General features: G+C 48.2%; 1 protein-coding gene across 1 annotated transcript in view; it reads left to right on the forward strand.

The window, feature by feature from the left end:
• Nucleotides 1-662: 662 nt before the first annotated feature.
• The window catches only part of TTC9 (tetratricopeptide repeat domain 9), a 33,385-nt gene continuing 10,950 nt past the window's right edge, over nt 663-23,097 (forward strand). Inside the window, exon 1 of the mRNA XM_023255792.2 lies at nt 663-1,306. Within this exon, the coding sequence (XP_023111560.2) occupies nt 889-1,306 (418 nt within the window). The 5' untranslated portion in view covers nt 663-888. The remainder of the gene's footprint in view (nt 1,307-23,097) is intronic.

Here is a 23,097-nt window from a genome sequence, read left to right on the forward strand (position 1 = left end):
TGCACAGCTGCGGGCACACAGAGGTGTCAGCGGCTCCTGGAATACCGCGCCCCACACGCCGAAGTGCACAGGGTTCCGGGCGCCTGGGCGGCCACAGAGGGAGACACACCTCGGCGACAACCTGGATCCACACAAAAAAGAGGCCCTGCCACCTTAAAAATATTACTGCCTGACTGCAAAGAACAAGAAGCTCGGTGGCTTGTGCCTACGCCCCTTGCTCCTCGCCGCACCTTCCTTTCTAGTTTTCAAGTAATCTATTGAGGGTGAGTCTGCATGCGTCTGGTTGCTGGCGGACCCCCTCCCTAAATACACACACACACGCACACGCGCGCGCGCGCACACACACACACACACACACACACACACTCTCCTTCCCCCATCGGTCTCTTGCAGACAAGGCGCGTCTCCGAGGGTTGGGTTGAATGGGAGAGAACGGGGCCGTCTTTGTCATTAATCCTCCCCTCCTTCGGGCGAGCCAAGCTTCTTCCGGGTCAGCGACAATCACCGCCACCCCAATCAGGCCCGCGGTCCCCTATCCCGCTAGTCCCGTGCGCGCGAGGGCCAGGTCGCCACCGCCCGCAGGTTGCGGGAGGGGAGGAGGGCGAGGAGGAGGAGGAGGAGGAGGGCGGGCGGCGCGGGAGAGGGGGAGGGAAGGAGGGAGGGAGGGGACGGCAATCCGAGGAGGAGGAGGAGGAGAGAGCAGCCTCCCGCAGCTGGCGAGGAGAATGGGAGTGCGGGGCGCCAGACCGCCGCGGGGTGTCACGGCCGCGGCCGAGCTCGGCAGGCGCGGAGCAGGCGCCCGCCGCTTTTAAAGCCGGGAGGGCGCGGCGGCGGCGGCGGCGGCGGCGGGCGGATCGCGGCGCGCGCGGGGCGCCGGGCGGCGGCCGGATGGAGAGGAAGGGCTCGGCGGCCGCGGCCAAGGGGAACCCGAGCCCGCCCGCGGCTGGCGAGGCGCAGCGGCCGCCGCCGCCACTGTGCGTCCCGGGCGGTGGTGGCGGCGGCGGCGGCGGGGTCCCGACGCGCGGCCAGGTTGGGGCGGCGGCCGAGCCCGCCGAGTTCATCCGGCGGGCGCACGAGTTCAAGAGCCAAGGGGCGCAGTGCTACAAGGACAAGAAATTCCGCGAAGCCATAGGCAAATACCACAGGGCGTTGCTGGAGCTGAAGGGGCTGCTGCCGGCGCCCGCGGAGCAGGAGCGGGACTCGCGCGCGGCCTCCCCGGCAGGGGCCCCCAACCCCGGCCGCCTCTCGGAGGAGCAGAGCAAGACGGTGGAAGCCATCGAGATCGACTGCTACAACAGCCTGGCAGGTGAGCTGCGCCGCGCCCGCGCCCCTCCTCCCCTGCCCGTCCGCCCCCCGCCCGGCGCCAGGCGCAGGGCCCCCCCCATCGGCTCTCGGGTCCGAGCCTACCGCTGCGGCGCGCCCGCGCTGCCCGCTTCCCCGCTGGCACCGTGCTGCTCCGGGAAGGAGAACCCGGGAGGGGGGCGCTTTGGAAAAAGTGACTTTTAGGATTATACCGTCCAAAACTCGTTGTCATCCCGTGTCCCTTCCCCCTCGTCCGTCGTAAATCTCACCTAAAAATAACTGGACACACAGAAGGGGACCCAGCTGGCCTGGTGGCGATCGCTGCTGCTACCGCTCACCAGTGGACCTGGGTCCAAATGCGGGAAGTGGCGCCCAGGGTGGGCACCCGCACCCACCGCATGCCCAGTGGCTGCCCTCCTCGGGTATCATTGGCACCAGAGCTCGCCCTCACCTTGCCCTCAACTGACCGCATCCCAAAGGCTAAGGTCCTTCCCCAAGTTCCCTTGGCCTCAGTAGCAAAGGGCAGTTTGCCACGAGCCTTCAGCATCTTGAGCAAAATGGATTCCAAAATGCCACTTTCTTCTCTCTCAGCTCTGCTGGGGCCCCCGGTTGCCAGGTGAAGAGAGCGATCTCAAAGGGAAGCTAGTTCATGGTTGAGCTTGAGCTGTGTGTAACATCCTCCCTCCCTGTAGCGCTGGTCCTCTCCCCAGCTGGCTGCGGGGCCTGATTTGGAAAAAGGGGACCCTTCTGTTGGGATGAGAAGGCGAGGTATACATCCCAGAGTTCACTTTGGGGATTTAGGTCAAAGTCAGACATTTTTAAAAATTTAACTTTGGCACAGGAAAATGTGAAACCTCACAAACAACAACAACAAAAACAAAAGGAAGAGTCTGGGTCTTTCCAGGGCCTTCCTGTGAGAAGGTGGGAGATGTTGGCAGACGCGATGACCTTATATTTGAAAGGCACTCTCTACTCCTCTCTCACCCCATTTGATGGGATTTGGGCATGGTCCAGCTCCTCTGGCCAAGTAAAAGGCCATTCCTCCTAGTTCCTAACCCTTGAAGTTGCCTAAAACTAGCTCCGGACAGTTGGGGCAGAGTCACTTTGAGAGAGTGACTGGGTGTGGCTGGGGATGGTGGATGTGTCTGGGGTGCAGGCGGTCGGGGCATGAAAACAACCTGGCAGTGATTCTGCTCTGTTCCCTTTGAGGTTGCTAGTGCCAGCCTGCCTCTGTCTTCCTGTGATGCCATGTCCAGGGTCATCCCGACCCAGGCAAAACCCAGCCACTTTATGAATTGTAGTTTGCAAATGTAAAGGATTAATAGACTGCTGGTAGTAGCAGCTGTAAAAATGGTGGTGCTAACAATGATGGCGGCAGATAAAGTAGTGGTATAGCCAGATGGACTATCTTGGTCCATCATAACGTACAGCTTGATTCTCTTTATTTCCTGTAAGTCTCTGGCATCCTTGTTTCCGCCTGATGAATAGTTAAAGGGCAGAGTGGCCGTGGGTGGAGGAAGAGGCACTCTGGATCACTAATGCGGCGGTTTCAGAGTGGTAATGGAGTCTTAATATTTAGTGTTGTCCATGGGCATTCTAGGCTTGCCCCTCACCCCACGCTTTTGGCTGCTGGCCTGTGGCTAGGACTGCCCATCTCCTACCACAGAAGTGGTTACATTTCCATGGTGAAACCAAAGACGTGTCCTGGGTCAGGCGAGCCCAGTCAGGGTGGGGCTCAGGTCCCGCCAGCTCCTCCCCACCCTCCCCACCCCCCCCCCCACCCACGCCCCAGGCACTTTGGAAAACTTCTGTGGTGGGAGAACGGGGAGTACAGGAGCAGATTTCCCCACTGCTGCCTTCTCCAGCACTCACCACTCTTCATATTAATACTTTATTGTGTGCACTGCGCTGGGCACTTCACGCACAATGTGCTTTTTAATTTTTTTTTTTAATGTTTATTTATCTTAGAGAGAGAGAGGGAGACAGAGAGAGACAGAGCGCGAGTGGAGGAGGGGCAGAGAGAAAGAGAGACCTACAAAATCCGAAGCAGGCGCCAGGCTCTGAGCTATCAGCACAGAGTCCTACACGGGGGCTCAAACTCACGGACTACGAGATCATGACCTGAGCCCAAGTCGGACAGCCAACCGGCTGAGCCACCCAGACACTCCAATGCACTTTTTAATCTTTACACCAACTTGCTAAGAGATTGTAGAGAAACAAAACAAAACAAAACAAAAAACAACCCAAGGTTCCAGAGCCATTCAAGTTCAAAATCAATGTTCTTGTCATCACACCTTGATGCACAAAGTCAGTGTCTCTAGGCCTCTGTCTCCCTGAATCCAGGGTCAGGTGGGCTTTAGAGCCCTACCCTTGAAAAATTCTGTTGGGGGATCTGAGCCCTGGTAACCAGGAGGAAGTAGTAATACAGTATCTTAATTCAAAAACCTGATAGGGCTATTTCTAAATATTTTCAAGTTTTAATGAAAAAGAAAAGAAGAGTAATTACAAGCTGAGCAGTCGTGTCAAAGCCAAAATCTGTATACTGGATAGAAAATTCAGCTGGGAGAGGGGATCCTGGAAGTCACCTGGAGAGGGAGAAGCCTGATGGTTGGTTTCCTTTGGGATAATGCATTAAATCTGTTACTACGATCTCAGAAATTCTAGCTAATAGGAAAGTATCCTTTCTTGTCAGATTACAAAAGTAATACGTACCTATAAAGTGTTTTTTTCTTTTAGAAAATACCAAAAAGTTTAAAGAAGAAAATACCAAATTACCTTTAATCCCACCACCTAAAGGCATTCCTTGTGATGTATTTTCTCCCTGTGTTTTTTTTTCCTACACATAAACGTAAACTGCTCGCAAAGCAAGGACCTCCTGTATCTCCTGCTTTTATTTCCACTTACCATTATGCCAGGAACACTGTTACGTTTCATTAAAATCTTGTTGTGAAGATTGTTCGAAATGGGAACATGAACATTTTAAGTGTGGGCTTACAATTATCATCGGATGGCAAGGGAAGAAAAGATCACTGTTATTGTTGTCAGTGACACAACAGTGCAGTGTCGCCCATAATGTACCCTGTCCCCCTCACGCCCGCTAATAGGAAGGAGACAGCAGCTGCACATTCTTTCTGGCAGAAAGGCAACTGACCCTTCCATCTGGGCCACAGTGCCTGCTGAGTGGCCCAGCCAGCTCCTGGTGGAAGCAGCCTGAAGACGTTCGTGCCCACAAGGATCTGTCCTCCTATGATGTCCTATGGACATCAGCTGTCCATAGAGGGAGATGTTTGGGATTTGGAAGGAACTTGGACTAGCCCAGAAGTACCTAGAGGATTAGGCTCTGTTGCCGAGAGCATCTTCGCACCCAATAAAATGCTGCGGTGAGGCTTCTGGAGAAAACTTAGGTCTGATGAACCCTGGTACTCTTCATGGAAGGCTCTAAGAGAATAACAAGAGGGCAGCTAGAATGTGCTAAGAAATGCTAGTCTAAAAATCCACTTAGATGACTCGAGGAGGTCGCATGAAGGGTGTGAGAGCAGTTATCAACGTGCCCATAGTTGTGGTCCATTCTGGCTTGGAGTCCCTCCTGATTAGGAGGGATCTGGCCAGTGCCTCAGGACCCCTGGATTTGATTTTACCTGTCTTATTCTTCAAGGAATTAAAAAAAAAAAAAAATGGGAAGCATCCTGTTCTTTCAGAATTTCAAATGACTTTGACACAGTGATTGAAAAGATCTTCTGACCTGCCTGGGGAGATACAGGAATCTAATCCTTACCAAAGCTGCCAAGGAAGCCTGTGTTGGCCTGGTGATCGACTCCTGTTGACCTTGAACAAGACACAAGACTCCCCTGGGGCCTTGGAATGTTTTGTGCAGAATCTCTTGAAAGGCAGGGCCTTTAGCTCTACATGATTCCTGTGGGGCTGTGGTGGCCCCAGCTGGGGTGTGATCAAAAGGTTGCAACATGTAATGACTTTGTTGGTATTTTCAAATGATATTCGAGACTCAAATGCCAGTGGTAAAGATGCGTGCCAACAGGCCATGGCATTGGATCTGAAGGCTAGATGAGAGTCAGCTTGTGCCTCTATCACTGGTATACCCTGGGACTTTGGTTAAGCCCATACCATGTCATTTTACCCATTTTCCCATCGATTTAGAGCTATGTTTCAGAGGGGTTTTTAATTTTTTTATTTTACCAAAGGGACAGATAATATCCATTGATCCCAACTGAAGCCCCAGGACAGGGGTGTGACAAGGCCTAGAGGAGTCACACTGGGTAAAGGCCTGGGATGGACGTGCCTTAAAGCCACGGGACCAGAGCTGGCTACATAATTTATGGCGCCTAGTGCAAAATGAAAATGTGGAACTCCTTGTTCCAGAAGCAGGGAGAAAGTATCATTAAAGGTGTTAAGAGATAAAGCTTTTTTCTTACTTTCAGGATCTGTCTTTCTCTCTCTCTTGACTTGACATGGTGCTTTTATTTGCTATTTAATGTCACTATAAGAAAGTTGAAATTTTAAATTATTGGCATGAATGTCACTGTTCATCTTTATATTGTGTGATGCTAGTTTTAAGTGCAAATGTGAAAGCACTTACGTTGTGCGTGAAATCACATAAATTACACAATTCACATTTTGTAGCTTATATAGGCATATGTAGTTTCTTCTTGCTAGAACAGTGGAGATGCTGACAAAACAAAATCAACTGGCTTTATTTCATTTCTTTGTATGCATTCTTTTTTTTTTTAATGCTTTTTTTCTAAGATTATTATTTTTTCTTTGGAGAGAGAGAAAACGATCTGGGGAGCGGGGCAGAGGGAGAGGGAGAGAGAACCCTAAGGAGGCTCCGAACTCAGTGGGGAGCCTGACTTGGAGCTTGATCCCACGACTTTGGGATCCCGACCTGAGCTGAAATCCAGAGTCAGATGCTCAACCGACTGAGCCACCCAGGCACCCCTCTTTATTTATATGCATTCATCATGTGTGCACTTTCCACCAAGTTTGGCTTTCTACTGACTAGGGAAAGGAACAGGGACTATTCCCTACTCTTACCCTACTCTTTGCTTCTGTGTCATCACTTTCAGCACAAGTGGTTGGCTAGCATCCAGGGAAGTGACATAAGAAAGGATAGGAGGGGACTTGAGGTCATTTGTGCTTCTCACTGCTTTCTTTCTGCATGTGTAGCAATTTCTGGGTTGAATGAGAAGCATACCTCTTGGGGCTGTTAGCTGGTCTGCCTGCTGACTTAGTTACATCCCTGACAGTCTTACCTTGTACTCGAGCTGGGTCTTGATGAACTCTTACGCGCTGTGGGCCCGCTGGAATTCTGTGCTCATGGGGCATCATGACTGCTCTATGCAAGTGGGGCTGCAAAGAATGGCTGTGCCTGTCTCCTCTGCTCATGTTTGTGCTTCATTCCCATCGAACTTCACTTATAAAACACAACTCCAAAGATAAAGTTGTTAGGAATTTCCAGGAAGCAACAGCAGAGCATTAAGCCCAGTGCAGGGCCCTTCTGAGCACAAGTCCTATGTGATTGCGTGAGTCACCCACCCTTGAAACCCCCCTCAGTGGAATACCAGAAGATGACTGACTGGGTGGAAACATTCTAAGGTGGACAAAATTAGATCTAGACTCTGAGGCAGGTTGTAAGACAAAGGGCACTCAACAGAAATTGTTGTGGAGCCAGAGAACCAAATATAAAGATGGATGGATTACAAATGCAAGAATTCAGTGGTAAAAAGGGAGATGATAAGCTTGAGTCAACGTGTACCTCAGTAGCCAGAAGATGAGTTTTGGGGTTAAGCATTGGTCAAAGGAAGGGGAAAGAAGAGGGGTTTCATGCTGAGATGCTCAGCCAAGAGCTTGCCATCTGGACAGGAGAGCTTGACTGGCCAAGCCATTGCTGGTCCGAAGCTGTTCCTTGGGCAGCATCTTTGCCAATAAATCTTTGCCTGTAAATGTGGCTTCTAAGATTGTGTTCCAGGAGAAGATGGGAGAATTGAAACTTGTAGGATGCTTTCAAGGAAAGAACGTTCTGAATGTAGACTTTGGGCTGAGTTTCAAGAGTGGATTCTGGGGGCACCCTGGGTGGCTCAGTCGGTTAAGTGTCTGACTTTGGCTCAGGTCATGACCTCATGGTTGGTGAGTTCGAGCCCTGCATCAGGCTCTCTGCTTCAGATCCTCTGTCCCCCCTCTCTCTGCCCTTCCCCGTGTTCTCTCTCTCTCTTTCAAAAATAAATAAACATTTAAAAAATAAAAATAAAATAAAGTAGACTCTGAAGGTCCTTAGTTTACCAGCAAGAGAAATGAGTTGGGTGGCTTTTCGCCGGAAACTCTTTAGGACACTTTAAAATCAAAGTCCCTACAGCAAAAATACATGGGAGTGTCCCATCCAAGGCAAGGGGACTCAGCTGCAGTGAGGACAGGAAGGCCAAGATCTGGAGCATCCAAAAGTTGCTCCAGGAGCTTTACAAGTTGTGAGTGACCTCCAGATGGGCTATTCCTTTCTTACAGCCTATCTCTTTCACCACCAGCCTATGTCTACTCCAAATAGCTCAGATAAAAACGAAGTGTTTCAACCAACCCGCCATCAACTTCCTGTTTCCCCAGTGACTTTGGGAAGTCAGATGTTCATGTTGGGAACAGAGTTTTCCATTTTCACCAAAATGGTTAGTCCTGCTCCAACTACATAGCCACAACCTCTAGCACGGACAGTGGTACCAGACATAAAAAAGCCAAAGATAATGCTACAAAAGATGAAAGGAGTTTAGCCTTCTTGCTGGTATTCACGTGACCTTGAAATCATTCATTAGCAATGTAAAACTCATTCCCTTTCTCTTATAGACATTTTCATGTCAGCAATAAAATGATGCCAATGTCTAGTAGGATCCAAACCAACACTTCCCAAATATTTTTGAAAACGAAGCAGGATGTGTAGTGCCAAGGAAGGTTGACTTGAACTAAAAGCATCTCAAGTTGAAATGTATCCAAGTGGACCTTCCCCTCCCTTTCTGCCAAAAGGACATTCAAAGAGTACTCAAGGGACATCTGGGTGGCTTGGTCGGTTAAGCGTCTGACTCTTGATCTCCGCTGAGGTCTTGACCTCAGGTTGTGAGTTCAAGCCTGGCGTTGAGCTCCCTGCTGGGTGTGAAGCCTACTATGAATGAATGGATGCACAAACGAACGAATGAATGAGTAAATAAAATAGCGCTCAAGTTACAGACAAGGTTTACATGGAGGAAGCTCATAGGGCAAATGTTTCCCTTCCATGGTGGTTCTGTATATAAAGAACAAAAATTGAGAAGTGGTACTAACTAGCTATCTTGAGAGTTATGTAAAATCAGAATTATGATTTTAGATTTGGTTTGGGACCCCAAACCTTACTTACGTGTGTGGATTCCCTCGTCAGCCTGACCAACCGGGCATCTAGTATAAACTTAGGTACTTCCAACAATAGAGATACTCACCACCACCACAAAATAACAACTACAATAATAAAATTTTAGTAACAATCATGGAGCTAAAGACTACCATGACAAGCCCAATTCCTAGCACCAGGTTGATGTTTTAAGAATGTGTTTGAGGGGCGCCCTGGCGGCTCAGTCAGTTAAGTGATCGACTCTTGATTTTGGCTCAAGTCAGGATCTCATGGTAGTGAGATCAAGCCCCGTGGCAGGCTCTGCACTGGGTGTGGAACCTGCTTGGGATTCTCTCACTCCCTATGCCCCCCCTCACCCCGCTCAAGTGCACACGTGTGCACTCACTCTGTCTGTCTGTCTGTCTGTCTCTCTCTCAAAAAACAAAAAAAGAGAATGTGTATGAAATAAGTGACAATGCTTATTCCAGTAGCTGTCTCATATTAAGGATACAGTAAATTCAATCATTCCATTAATATTAATTGAACATTTAATATGTACTAGACCCAGGGCGTGGGGCCTGAGTATACAGGAATAAACATGAAGGACAAGGTCCTCCACCTTGTGTGTGTGTGTGTGTGTGTGTGTGTGTATGTGTGTGTATACCACCTACATGTATATAAACATATATAAATTACATATAATTTACACATTTATAAGTATACTCATATGTTTTTAATATATATATTTTCATTTGATCTGCCTTTGTGAGACAGAAAACTTAAACTTGGAATAGCTACGTCACTTATCTGTGGTCACATAGTAGTATGTGGCAAGCTGGGGTTTCTCATCTGCCACTCTGTAATTCCAAAGCCCATAGTCCTAACCGTTCACCTCACAGCCTCCATTTTTAGGAGTTTCTTCCTTAACTACTAAAATTTGTCTCCTTGAAATCCATCCATATTCTGTCTACCCTTGGAGGCAACATAGACATCTCACATAGACTACATCTCTTCACCTTTGTAGTAAGGACAAGCCTTGGCATTTAAAAAAAATTTTTTTAAACGTTTATTTATTTTTGAGACAGAGAGAGACAGAGCATGAATGGGGGAGGGTCAGAGAGAGAGGGAGACACAGAATCCGAAGCAGGCTCCGGGCTCTGAGCTGTCAGCACAGAGCCCGACGCGGGGCTCAAACTCACGGACCGTGAGATCATGTCCTGAGCCGAAGTTGGACGCTTAACCGACTGAGCCACCCCGGCGCCACAAGCCTTGGCATTTTTAAGGCAACTCACTTGCTCATCTTCCAGTCTTATGTTCTGTAGGTCACACATCCTTTTGTTGTGATTGTGCCTTCTGTGATTAGGATTTCCATTCTGTGACCATCCCGGGTGGTGAAGAGGCAAGTGGCCTGCATTCTGTAACCAGGTCAGAATTTCCCTGGGTCTTTTGTCATTAGGAAGATGACCTGAATTTGTATGGACAGAGAGGTGTGAGGAGCCAGTGAGGCATAATTTCCAGTGAGCCTAAAGACTGCAGAAGCCCTACCCATACGTCCTCCTCTTTTCTGTCCCCCTTGCTCCAGTTAGGAGGTCCTGAGAAATTTAAGTGGAAGGGTTAAGAGCGGAAACTCATTTCAGCCATTACCGTCTCAGTAATCACTTTGCGGACACAGTGAGAAATGACCCACTAGATGAATAGCATCTGGAATTATCCAAATGCATTACTCTAGACCTGGTCAGTTTTAATGTCATGAGAGGGATGATACCATCTTTTTAAAATATGTTTCAGTTTTAGTACCGAGTGAGGTTGGCCATGTATTATTTATTCCGTGCAGTGTGGGGCATTTGCAATCCTAGCACCCCGGAAAGTACTATTTATTTTTTGGTTAGTGTCTTTATGATCGGCTGGTACTAGGTTCTGACTTTGTGGGTCCAAATGTCATCTCCCAAGAAACAAAAACAAAGAAGCCCCAAAGCCAGCACTAAGGAGACCAGCTGGCCCTGGGTCTAGTGCAACACTAACTGAGGTAGACCCGCATGACAGCTGGGGGCACATTCGCCACATATGTGAACTTAACCTGTTCGCAAAATCCCTGACCTTGATTTTCCTCACTTATTAAATGGGTATGGTCAGGCCGGCTTGACTCACAAGGTGAGGGCGAGGAGCAAGAAGATAATGTATGTGAATGTGCTTCCTAGCCTACCAAGTATTAGAAGTGTAAATTGTCGTTTTAAGTGATATAAATTCGTCCTGAACATTAGCAATGTGCCTCTGGTGTTGAGGAAGGGACGGCGTGTGTACTCAATGCTCCAGATTCTTATTTGGCCCCTGAATCTCAGAAATCCTGACCACCTGTATTGGTAGCTCAGACGCAGCAGACTGAGTATTGGAAGGAAACTCACTCATTCATTGAATCTTTACTGTTCACTATGCAAATCGAAATCTTCTCTGTTCTCCTCCAAACATGGCACGGGGGCAGTGGGAACTAGGGTTCCAGTCTAGGGTCGGCTGCTCACTTGCTCCGTGACTGTGGACAAGTCACAGCACTCTAAGCCTCCGTTTCCCCAAATGTAAACAGTGGGGGTTGGGCCAGTGCCCTCACAAGTGCTGGACTGTCTAGGATTTTGAAGGCCTTTCGGCGACTCCCCCCACCCGTGTCCCAGCCTCTCTTTCTGGGAGCAGATTTAGGAAAGAGACAAGAAACAAGCTCTCTTTTATTCTAGTTTACTGGTATGTGCTGACAAATAGCCATGAAAAGATCTCAACTAAGATTTCCAAGGCAACCCTTGCAAATATGGGAGTAAACCGAAATAAGGGACCTCACAGCCTCCCAGGATGATAGAGTCAGACAGAGGGTCTCTGCCAAAAACCAGGGTAAGTGTTGGAAGCCTATTTAAAATGCCATCTGGCCCCTGGACTCTTAATGGATGTCACAAAATATCACCTGTTACTGCTCTATCTTCCCAGATTATTTCAAAATTCAGACTTCGATTTGGAGCAGGCAACAGTTGCTGGCTAAGTTAATAGCATCTCAGACAGTTGCTGCCCTTGGCCCAAAGCTAAAGATCCCTCAGGAGTCTGGGGTACAGCCAAGCATTTGGGGATATGGTTCTGGGCCTCATGCTCACCCTGAGTCAGAAAGGAGTAAGCGTCTTGCTCAAATGGATCTGCACCCTCAGGCTGTGGAGGCCGCTGGGTCATTGGGAACTCGTGTAGACTCTTCTTTATGCCGTTATAGGGAAGAAGGGCTGTAGCCCTGTGTGTGCCAATGAGGATGGGAGGGAAGAGAGAGAACACAGAGGGACAGACACAGGGCAGTGTGGCCTCATGGGAGAGAACTTTACTTAGTATGACAGGATCTAGGTTTGAATCCTGACTTCCTGTGGACTCCTCCATTAACCCCAGGCAGGTCCTGACCTCTCTGAGCTTGTTTCCTTTATAGTATGGGAGTGATAATATGCAGCACACAGGACTGTGATGGTGATTGAGATGAAATGACACAGCAGGCGTCATTAATAAATGATGGCTTGTGTAAATCTAACCCCTACTCCAGTAGGGACCAGGACGGGAAAGTATGTGAGACGGGAGGGACAAAGGACCCTGCAAAGGAGGTTATGGGGGCGTATGGGAAGCAAGTGAGCAAACAGAGGAGGTCAAAAGAGAGGTCAGTGGCTTTAGGGCAGGGGAAGTGACCAAGGTGTAAACTAATAGCCTTCAGTGTGGGTGTTTCGAACCTGGTGCGTTCCTGGGCCCAGGAGGCTGAGTGAACAGGTAACCCATCGGGCTTCCTCTGAAGGGCAGCAGAGCCAGAAGCAAGGGCCGCTGGGACATGGGGTCTGTGCCTACTTGCAGCTTCTCGGGATACAGGTTGGTCCAGGAGACAGAGACTGCTGGGCTCTAGGCAGACGTGTTTCGGCATGAAACCGTATCAGCAAATAAGGTTCGGTTAGAGTCCGTTCTCTGCCATTTTCCATCCTCTACCTCAGGATCCTCTGACCGTCTCTTTGAACTGAATGAGTGGAGTTAGAACCTGGGCTCTCTCACAAGTCAGACCAGTTCAGAGTCTGAGAGCAGAGTGTAGGATTTGCCAGGGAGAGAAGACGCATGCTGTGATCAGTTGGGTTCCCTGGGGAGCCTAACGAGCAAGAAAGCTTACTGGCGGGAAGGGGACACGGAGGAAGGCAAGGCCTCCTTGAGAGGAAGACATCGGAGGGAGAGGCTGTGAGGCCGGTAGCCTCAGGCCTGCTCTGTGTGCTCTGTTGAGCCACATGCTGGTGCCAGCTTCCCAAGCTTCCCTCCTGGCGTTCCACGAGGAAGGCCCTTGGCTTGCACAGGCATCCTGAGAGTGAACACACTAGCAGGCGTGTCCCTTGGACTCTCCTGGTAATCCCCCCTTGCAGGCGTGCCTCCGCCATGATGCCCAGGGCCCTCTCATGGCCCCAGGTCTTCCCAAGTCAGGGCCCCGGGAACAGGCCGTGCTTTCCGCTCAGGACGCCCTTCAGAAGCCTTCTCTGCACTCTTCTTTGGAGTTCTACCCCTGCTCTCTTTGGAGACATAATGGGCGGAGGTGATTTTTAACATAGGTTTCCAATTACAAAAGTGAAACGCTGTTAATTGTAGAAGATACTGCAAATAAAAGAAATTCAGAGAAGAGGCAACAACTCACTTGTCATCCAGCCATCCCGTCAACTCTTTTCTGTTTGGGTTGATTTCCTCCCAGTCTTTCTTCTGTGTCCGTATAAACATGGATCAGCTAGCCCACTTCAAGGTCCACCTTTCTCCGGTTTATTTCGGAAGGAAGGAGTTTGTCTCATTTGTGCTGGGGCTACTACCCCCGGGGACCCCTGACTTCCTTACCCTGTCCCTGCAGGATGCCGCTCACTCTCCCCGGGTGTCAGCCAGGGGGCACTTCTTCCCTTTGTGGCCTCTTCCCTTTCACGTCCTGTGCTACCACCCCATCAGGTTGTACAGCTACCGAAGGCTGCGGGATCCAAAAGGGTTTACATCTCAAAAACTGAATATTCAAAATTCTTTTTCTTTTTTAAAAAAAATGTTTATTTATTTTGAGAGAGAGAGAAAGAGAGCATGTGCAAACAGGGGAGAGGCAGAGAGTGAGGGAGAGAGAGAGAATCCCAAGCAGTCTCCACACCATCAGCGTGGAGCCCAACGTGGGGCTCGATGTCACGAACCATGAGATCATGACCTGAAGTCAAGAGTTGGGTGATCAATTGACTGAGCCACCCAGGTGCCCCGACCGCTTAACTTTTTTTTTTGGCAGGTTCCAGCATCCTACCATGTTCCTCGGATTCTTCTCTCCCCTACAAACCTTCTGTTTCTTAGATTCTCCCACTTTCACGTTCAGGTCGTTTCACAGACAGAGCAGTTTGCTCATCTTTTTATCCTGCCTTATTTGCCTCCAACTCATCTCTAAGTTTCACCTTACCCACTAGAGCAGTTGGTGAGGGTATTCTTTTTTTTTTTTTTTAATGTTTATTTGTTTTGAGAGAGAGAGAGAGAGAGAGTGCAAGGGGAGGGGCAGGGAGAGAGGGAGACACAGAATCTGAACTCCAGAGCTCCGAGCTGTCAGCACAGAGCCCAATGCGGGGCTCGAACCCACGAACCATGAGATCATGACCTGAGCCAAAGTTGGATGCTTAACCGACTGAGCCACCCAGGAGCCCCTGATGAGAGTATTCTTAAAAAAGGATAATTTCTTCCCCAAGAGGAACTCTGATGACTGCTATTGCAAATTCTCCACCCTGATTATTTTTCTCCACCAGTTATTCTTCACAAGATTCACAGTGTACTGCACAAATGTTTACAACCTTTATTTTTCCACCGATGTTTTCCACTAAGAATGTCTTTTCAGTGTCATGAAGTATTTTTCTACAGCATGATTTTAATGTCTGTCATGTTCCATTATACCCATGTCCCATTGTTTATTTAACCAGTCTTCTACTGGTAGATAGTTTGGTTATTTCCAACACTTTGCTAATATAAACAGTGCTGCCATAGAGAGGCCACAGAAGTGCTCTTTCTGTTACATATGTGCCTGTTAATTAACTTACCCCCAAAATATCTGGTGACATGATGTTTGCACAGGTGCCATGGAAGGACTGTGGGGAAGGCAACAGGAATAGGAGAGAGGATGCTGGGGTCCAAAGGGATGGCGGGCGAGGTCATCAGACCAGAAAAAGCCTTCTTTAAAGTCCAAAAAGAGACTAGGATGGGATTTTGGCTTCTGAGATTTCCCTTCATCCTGGCTCAGAATTCCTGACACTAAGCATGACATGTGTCTTGGCCAGAGCCAGCAAGGTAAACATAATTTCAGGCGATGGGTTTCTTCTATTGCTAGGTATATACTTATCATCACATTCCAAATGACCCAGCTGCTCCCCCCACCATTCCCACTTCCAACCCAAGAAAGGGATGTTAATGAAGACTCCAATAAGCATTAATCCTGTCCTAGCACCCATTCTTATCCTGTGTGTCTACCACAGTGAGGTCAAGAATGAGAGTTAGGGGCCACAGGGAGATAGCTTGTCAGTATGCCACCATAGCACCTGAGTGGTTCCCTCATGAACAGGGGTATGTGGAAGGCACCAAAAAGCTGAACTGACCTCAGGCTTTGGCATTACACTCTGTTGAGCAGACTCTGACATCTCTTAAAGGACTACCAACATGAGCCTTCAACGTAAAGGATTTTAGATGGGTTTTTCACCTTAGCTCTCTCACCTGCCATGTTAACACCTACGTGCTGGCCAAGAAAGGCCGAAAAAGAAGAGTGTCAGCTCCTTGAAGGTACCAGTGTCTTTTCAACACTGTCCATTTTCCTTATGAAGCCCTGGGCATAGGCCGTGATGAATAATTTTTTAAAATTCTTTTAATGTTTATTTATTTTTGAGACAGAGAGAGACAGAACTTGAGTGGGGGAAGGGCAGAGAGAGAGGGAGACACAGAATCCGAAGCAGGCTCCAGGCTCTGAGCCATCAGCACAGAGCCTGATGTGGGGCTCGAACCCACAAGCTATGAGATCATGACCTGAGCTAAAGTTGGATGCTCAACCGACTGAGCCCCCCAGGCCCCCCTGAATAATTTTTTTTAAAGTTTATTTATTTTGAGAGAGAGAAAGAGAGAGAGCATGAGTGAGTTGGGGAGGGGCAGAGAGTGAGGGAGAGAGAGAGAGGATCCTAAGCAGGCTCCACCCTATCAGCGCTGAGCCTGAAGTGGGGCTTGAACCCACAGACCATAAGATCATGACCTGAGCTGAAGCCAAGAGTCAGACACTTAACTGACTGAGCCACGCAGGTGCCCCGAATATATCTTTTTCAAATAAGTTTACTAAGAGGCCCTGCCCAAATTGTGTGGCGATGGTGAGAGCAGCATCCCTTGTTCAAGCAGCTCTTGAATGTTGGGGACATCCAAGTGAAAAACTCAAAGGGTGGGGAAACAAAGAGCAGCTGGGTCCTGGTGCAAAGTAGGGCTCTTCAAAGACAGTTTTGCTAAAACAAAGAAAGCAAAGGAAGCCGTTGGCAGTGTGTGTTCAAATCAAATGCGAGCATGTGCTGGATTGGAAAACAGAAGGCCAGAAATGAATGTGAATGGCCCCAGAGGAGACTGAACCCACTGGACAAAGCCACACACTCCTGGCAGTGGGAGCTGCAGCATCACTGGCGGGAGAGCTCTTGTCTGGGCACCAGGCAGGGCAAGGCTGGTGTGAACAGATACGGCCATCTTCCTGCTCTTACAGTTTCCCAGTGCCTTGGACTCGGAAGAGACCTTTAGAGATCATGGAGCCCAGGTTTCCAGGTCAGCTGGAGTGGAACCAATATGGGACTTGGGTTTAGATGACTCTGGCTCTTTCCTTACAAGTCAGATGGGCTCAGCAAGCCACCTAACTTCCTTAAGCCTCAGCTTCTGGAAACAGGACGAATAACACCTATTTCCCACAGTCATCTTGAAGGTCAAGGGAGTTGTGAAACAAGATACTAACGTTAGGTATTGCTACTTATCAAGCATACAATGTATGCAAATCACAATGATGTGATTTCGCTGTGGGAGGATTTAAAGATGCCCTACAGAATGCTTGTCTGGAAGGGCAAAGAAGACATGTTTCATGAATAATTGCAATGATGGGCATGATCTGAGTATATGGCTGTGAAAAATCATTTTATTCTCGGGAAAACTAAAGGGTCCACTTGATGATTATACCTATAGATCTGACCTCATTGGAAAAAAAAGAGTACCCAACAGGAAACCATTACCATCAGGTAGTAGAAACAAACAATGATTTCCCAGCAAGTTAGAAATAGAAGGAAATTATCTGATGTTGATAAAGAGTTTCTACCAAACAACTAAAGCTAACACCATGCTACATGATGACAGATTGAATGTTTTCCCTCATGACCCAGTGCACCCTTGGGCATTTGTCCTAGACAAATGAAAGCTGTCTGTGACTGTTCACAGCAGCGTTATTCACAATAACCAAAACACCAAGAACAGCTCAGATGTCCTTCATCAGATGAAATGGTCAGATGATGGTACATCGACACCGTGGAATACTACTCAGCAGTAAAAGGGACAAACTGTTGATCCATGCAACAACTTGGATGCGTCTCAAGGGGATTATTCTGAGTGAAAAAAAGCCGACTCCCAGAGGCTTCATACTGTATGGTTCCTTTTATGTGATGCTTTGAGATGACAAAATTTTAGTAAGGAAAAATGGACTAGTGGTTGTCAGGGGTTAAAGAGGAGTTGGGGATACAGGAGGGGTAGAGATGCAGTTATTAAAGGGCAATAGGAGGGATCCTGATGGCAGTGGAACTGTTTTGTAACTTTGAAGGTAGATAGAGGAATCTACATAAGTGATAAAATGGCATATAACTAGACATACACGCACGAGTACAAGTAAACCTGCAAAAATCAATCTGAGGACTGTGTTAGTGTCAGTCTTATGGCCAACACATTATGCTATAGTTTTATAAGATGTTACCATTTGGGGGAGACTGGGTCAAGGGTGCAGGGGAGCTTTATGGATTATTTCTGACACCTGCATGTGAATCTACAGTTACCTCAACAAAAATTTCTGTTAAAAAATAATACTAAGGGGGTTGGTTTTACAAGCACCAGCTAAGGTAGGGGTTGTTTCAGGAAGAAACCAGAGACGGATCATGTCAGCCCTAGGAGGATAACAGTAGACTCTGGATGGAATTGGAGATGGTGGTGGTTTTAGAAGTTTAAAAAAAAAAAAGAAAAAAAGGCTTGGTGGAAACTCTGCACTTGGTTTTGTTTGTTTGTTTATTTGTTTTCCTCTTTGATGCAGAGAGGGATCTAGAGAGTTATACAGGAAGCTTCCAGATGAGAAGTATACATAAAGAGTGGGCAGTTTGGCACTGTGAGGGCCTCACACTTAGGCCTCACAAGAAGCAGAACTCAGGCCTCAAATCTGTCCAATGAAGGAAACGAGTTAAAATTCGTTATAGGCAGTTAAGCATCCTGGGAAGGCAGTGTGTGTAACACTTGGGAGCACAGTCTCGGGGGGCAGGTGGCTCAGGTTCACATCCTGGCCCTGACACTTAGTTGTTTGTGACCCTGGGCAAAGTGAATGAACTTCCCTGGGCCTCAGTTTCCCCATCTAGAGAAGTACTAGAGCCTTAGGTTGTTATCCAGATGAAATGAGTTAATGCTTACAACAGTGCTTGGCCCATTCATACTTAATAAAAGTTATCTGCTCTTCATTTAACTACCCTTCCGGAAGGATGGATGGACACTTCCTCCTGGTACAGGGCTAGATTCTCTTGAGCTTATTATGGACCATTTCAGCCTTCTGCCCTGTTTCCCCATTTCCCTGGCCTGAGCTCCTGTTCTCCAGCGAGAAGTCTCTAGACTCTAAGAAGAGAAGAACCCAAAGTGTCACAAGCTGATCATCTGCCCGAGAACAATTGTTTTCCCACACGTGCAGGTTTTTCTAGCTCTAGGATTGGCCATCTGGGACGTGTGTGCCCTCGAGGGTAATCCTGGAGCTCCTCCCTGCTGTCCTGGGCTCTCAAGATTTAACCAACTGGTTGATCCCTAAGAAACATACATCCAAAATGCTAGTATATAAAGTACCAGCTCAGAAGGTGAAGGCTACCTGCAGGCACCCTCTGGGGACTTACTAAAAATGTGTGTTACTGGGCCTAGCCCTTGGGCATCCACATCACTGGGCATGGGGTCCACGTTAAACAAGTTTCCACGGATGATTTAATGAGAAACATTTGTCTGTGGGGTTCTCGTCAGATGTCAGACTTTTTTTCATCCTGCCAGCAAGCCTTCAAGGAAAAGGTAGATAGCGGGGCGCCTGGGTGGCTTAGTGGGTTAGGCATCTGGCTTTGGCTCAGGTCATGATCTCATAGCCTGCGAGTTTGAGCCCCTTGTCGGGCTCTGTGCTGACAGCTCAGAGCCTGGAACCTGCTTTGGCGTGGCTCCCTCTGTCTTTGCCCCTTTCCCCACTCACGCTCTGCTCTCACGGGCTCTCTCTCTCTCTCAAAATAAATAAACGTTAAAAAAAAAAATTTTTTTTTAAGGAAAAGGTAGATAGCAACCATAATTATCTTTATGTTTACCCACTTCAAACTTGAGACCCTGAGAGGTGATGCGTTTTAACCCAAGGACACACGCGTGAATGCCACTGCTGGGAACACCGTCGCATCAACTAACTCAGAGGCACTGAAACTGACCAGCAACTTGTCTGCTAAAAACACTTCTGACTTCCCTGCTCCCCCCCACCTGCCAGACTCTCTGTTGCTGTATAGAGTCAGGAGCTGACTTATTAATTTTCCTGCCACGCTGGCATTTAGAGCTCCTAGCTCTCCTGGATTATTGGGGCTGCAGAGGAACTCAGTGACTTTAGGTCCAGCCCCACCCCATCCATAAAGCTGTCAGCCAGATACTGACTATGGAACCTGCTCATCCATCCTCGATGAGGGAGCAGGTGCAGACAGCACTACTGTTTGCGGTTGGGTGTGTAGAGGGGTAGAACCACCTGTTGACCCAGAGGCTGTCCCGGGTGTAAGCGAGGAGAAAATAGGCCCGGAGCCCCACTCCATTCATACCCTTAAGCCCCCTTTTCTGGCTGCAAAGCTACTTTTGGAATGTTCTCTGCATATACCCATCCACTCCCAGTAGAGAAGACCCACCTCTAAAAGGAAAACCGGCAGGGAAAACCAAGCCTCAGACCTGGGTTTGGGGAGCATTGGGGGCACGTGCGAGTTTATATACGTCCAGGCCGTGAAGCAAAAGCGAGAAATCCAAAGAAATCAGGGTTTTCAGAACTCTGAACTCCAGCATTTGTGTATGTAGAGGAGAAAATCAGCGCTTTCATGGAGAGGTGGAACTGGGGTGGGGGTGGGGTTGGTCATTCCAGTCCTGGATACGGAGCCACACGCGTGAAGTTTCTGTCGTTTCACTGCCCAGGCCGCATTCTCACGGCTCTGTCCTAGAAAGACCCTCTAAATCACCCTCCAGAATGTCTCTGACCCATCTTGAAAATTTGCTTTAAATCCGGCTTGAGCTCTGGGTATGTATGTGTCATACCCTGTGTGTAGGACTCAAAATGGAAATGTTCTCTGACGAATGTACACGTTGCTGGGGAAACCATGTTTGACAAATGGCTTCCTAAAGAGCTGGCGCTTATGAGAATCGGTTTCTGTGCCCAGCACCGTGTGAAGCACATACCATACGTTAATTTTCTCATTTTCTCATCACAAGTGTTCCCACAAAATAGATATTATTATCTCCACTTAATACATAAGAAGAATGAGGCCGAGGGAGATTAAGTAACATGCTCAAGGGCCTGGGCTACTAGGTGGCAGAGCTTGGATTGCAGCCCAGTCCTGGATCTCCAGATCGAGCAATTGATGTTCAGCCAGGACACCCCAGAACTGGCACGACGGCACAATACTATATGCCTGTCCGGATAGGTTATGACCTATCCCGGTCGTTAAATATTCCGAATGTCACCTCCGTCCCGATCCAGACTCCATCCACTTTACGGCTATGCCGTGACCCCTTAAAAATAAATTCGAAAACCAAATAATTTGGTCCACTTTTGGGAGATTCCCCCCCCCCCCCACTAATGTAATGGCCACGCCCTGAGCCCACATCTCAAAGGGATGAGCAGTAAGGTGTATTAGTTTCCTAAGGTCACCATCACAAAGCAGCACAAAGTGTGGCTTAAGGTAACAGAAGTCTTGTCACAGTTCTGGAAGCTAGGAGGGCAAGGCCAAGGTGTTTCTCACGTTGGTTCCTTCTGAGAGCCGTGAGGGAGAGTCCGTTCCATGTCTCTCTCCTAGCTTCTTGTGGCCTAGGTTCCTTGGCTTGTAGATGGCCGCCTTCTACCTATGTCTTTTCACATCGTCTTTCCCATATGTGTGTCTGTCTCTGTGTCCAAATTTCTCCTTTTTCTAGAGACACCAGAACCCTGTATTGATGGGCCCTGTATTGAATTAGGGCCCATCCTAGTGACCTCATGTTGACTTGGTTACCTCTGTAGAGACCCTTTCTCCAAATAGGATCATATTCTAAGGTATTGAGGATGAGGACTTATCTTTTGGAGAAGTCACAATTCAACCCATAAAGTGGGGCAACCTCCTTCTCCTCACTCCCGGCCCCAATCCGGTCTTTCCTTCCCTCCCATCCAGTCCATGCTTCCCTTCTGGGCAGCTGGTAAGGACAAACTATAGCAGATCAGTTGTAAGAAGAAAACCAATGACTGCATGAACTTGTTCTTCCTTCTCTCATCCAGCTTCCCTTCATCTCCTGCCAGTGAGTGGCACTTTGCCCAGGCAGTCACTATGCCCTGCGTGCACCAGGAAAAACAAAAACAAAACAGGTGCCAGAGCTAGGAGAACCTGACATGTTTTAGCCTGAGGTCTCAGTGTGGTTGCTTTGGAGAACATCAAACGTATGATTTCCTCTGTTCGAGTGCACGGCTGGGCCATGGGGTTCTTTCGGTTGCCGATTCTCTTTTTCCTACCACAGACCCCTTTGTGGAGTAAAGAAAGCCTGCCAGCTCCTTTTATAAAAGCATACTCTAACCACCCAAGGTTGGCAGTGGAAGAGGAATCTCCACATACAAGGGATGGTTGGACATTTATAGCCCAGTTTTTGTCCCCCCCAATTTACCTTTCTCTTGTAACTTGCACTGTCTACAACTTCTGTCACCATTATGGGCTTGGGGAAGGCTTTTCTCTTCTAGAACTTCTTCCCAACCATTAGAAACTTGTCTTAATTCTCCACAGCTTGGTTGATGCAGGGCTGCAGCATTTGTTTAACCATGTCAGAAGACTCAGAGACCGGAAGGTTAATAACATTTCTTTCAAAAGGGTTTCCGGGTGTGATTGGGAACTCAGGGCTATCTTTACATGTCCACCGTGGACACGGCTTCCCACTTTGCACCCCCTCTGCCACCACATGACTACATCTTTGGATCCAAATATATACTCAGAGTGGAGGCCACAGACGGGAACAAGCTTCCTCTCCATCCAGCATGAGGCCTGCCTTCCCAAGTTCACAGCCTCCTCTGCTGAGGCTGACTGATGGTGGCTGAACTTACTCCCTTCAGGGAAGATCCTGCCCCGGTCCATGGCCTTGGGAGACCACATAATCCAATCTCTATGTGGAAAAAAAAAAATCTCCACATAGAGGGAGATTTGTTTTACAGAAGCCCTTTTGATCTCTGCCCTACCACTCCTGAGTGCCATCCCCAACAGAAGATACCTCACCATAAGTCACAGGGAGACAATTCCTTTCGAAGAGGAACCAATGAAACAATGGCATCTTTCTGTTAAGTGGCAACCATTTGTATTCATAGGCTGTTAGACTGCAATGGAGAGCACAGATTATTCAGCCAAGTGGAGGCCCCTCCCTTTACAGATAGGAAACTGAGGCCCAGAAAGGGAAAGTGATTTTCATACTGTTGGCTAATGGCAGAAGTGGGACTAGAATCCAGTTTTTCGGATCCCCAGCCCAGTACTCTAAAATATTGGCCCATTCCATATAGCAGAGCACTTAGGCTGTCGTATTGTAAACTTTAATTCACATGGAGACCAGGTTACAACAACGTGGAAGAATACTTCTGAATCATCAGCGAACCCAAAATGACAGTCTTAGCCCTCCTGGATGAAGGGCTTTAACCACACGAGTGTGACAGGAGACGGAAAATATTTCAGAGGTTCCCTAATGTTCTATCTCCTGGTTGCCTCTTAAACTGATCCCCCTCCCCTGTCTTTCTGCCTCCACTTGAGCCAACCTAGTCAAACCATTTCTTCATCCCAGGTGACTAATAACAAAGTCCCAGATCCTAAACACAGTCCAGAAGGGTCTGGGTGTCCTGGTTTCATCTTACTTTTCCAGCTTTTTTAGAAAAATGTTTTTATTTTTGAGAGAGAGCGAGCATG

Source organism: Felis catus, chromosome B3, assembly GCF_018350175.1.
Source record: "Felis catus isolate Fca126 chromosome B3, F.catus_Fca126_mat1.0, whole genome shotgun sequence".
In the NCBI taxonomy this organism is placed as follows: Eukaryota; Metazoa; Chordata; class Mammalia; order Carnivora; family Felidae; genus Felis; species Felis catus.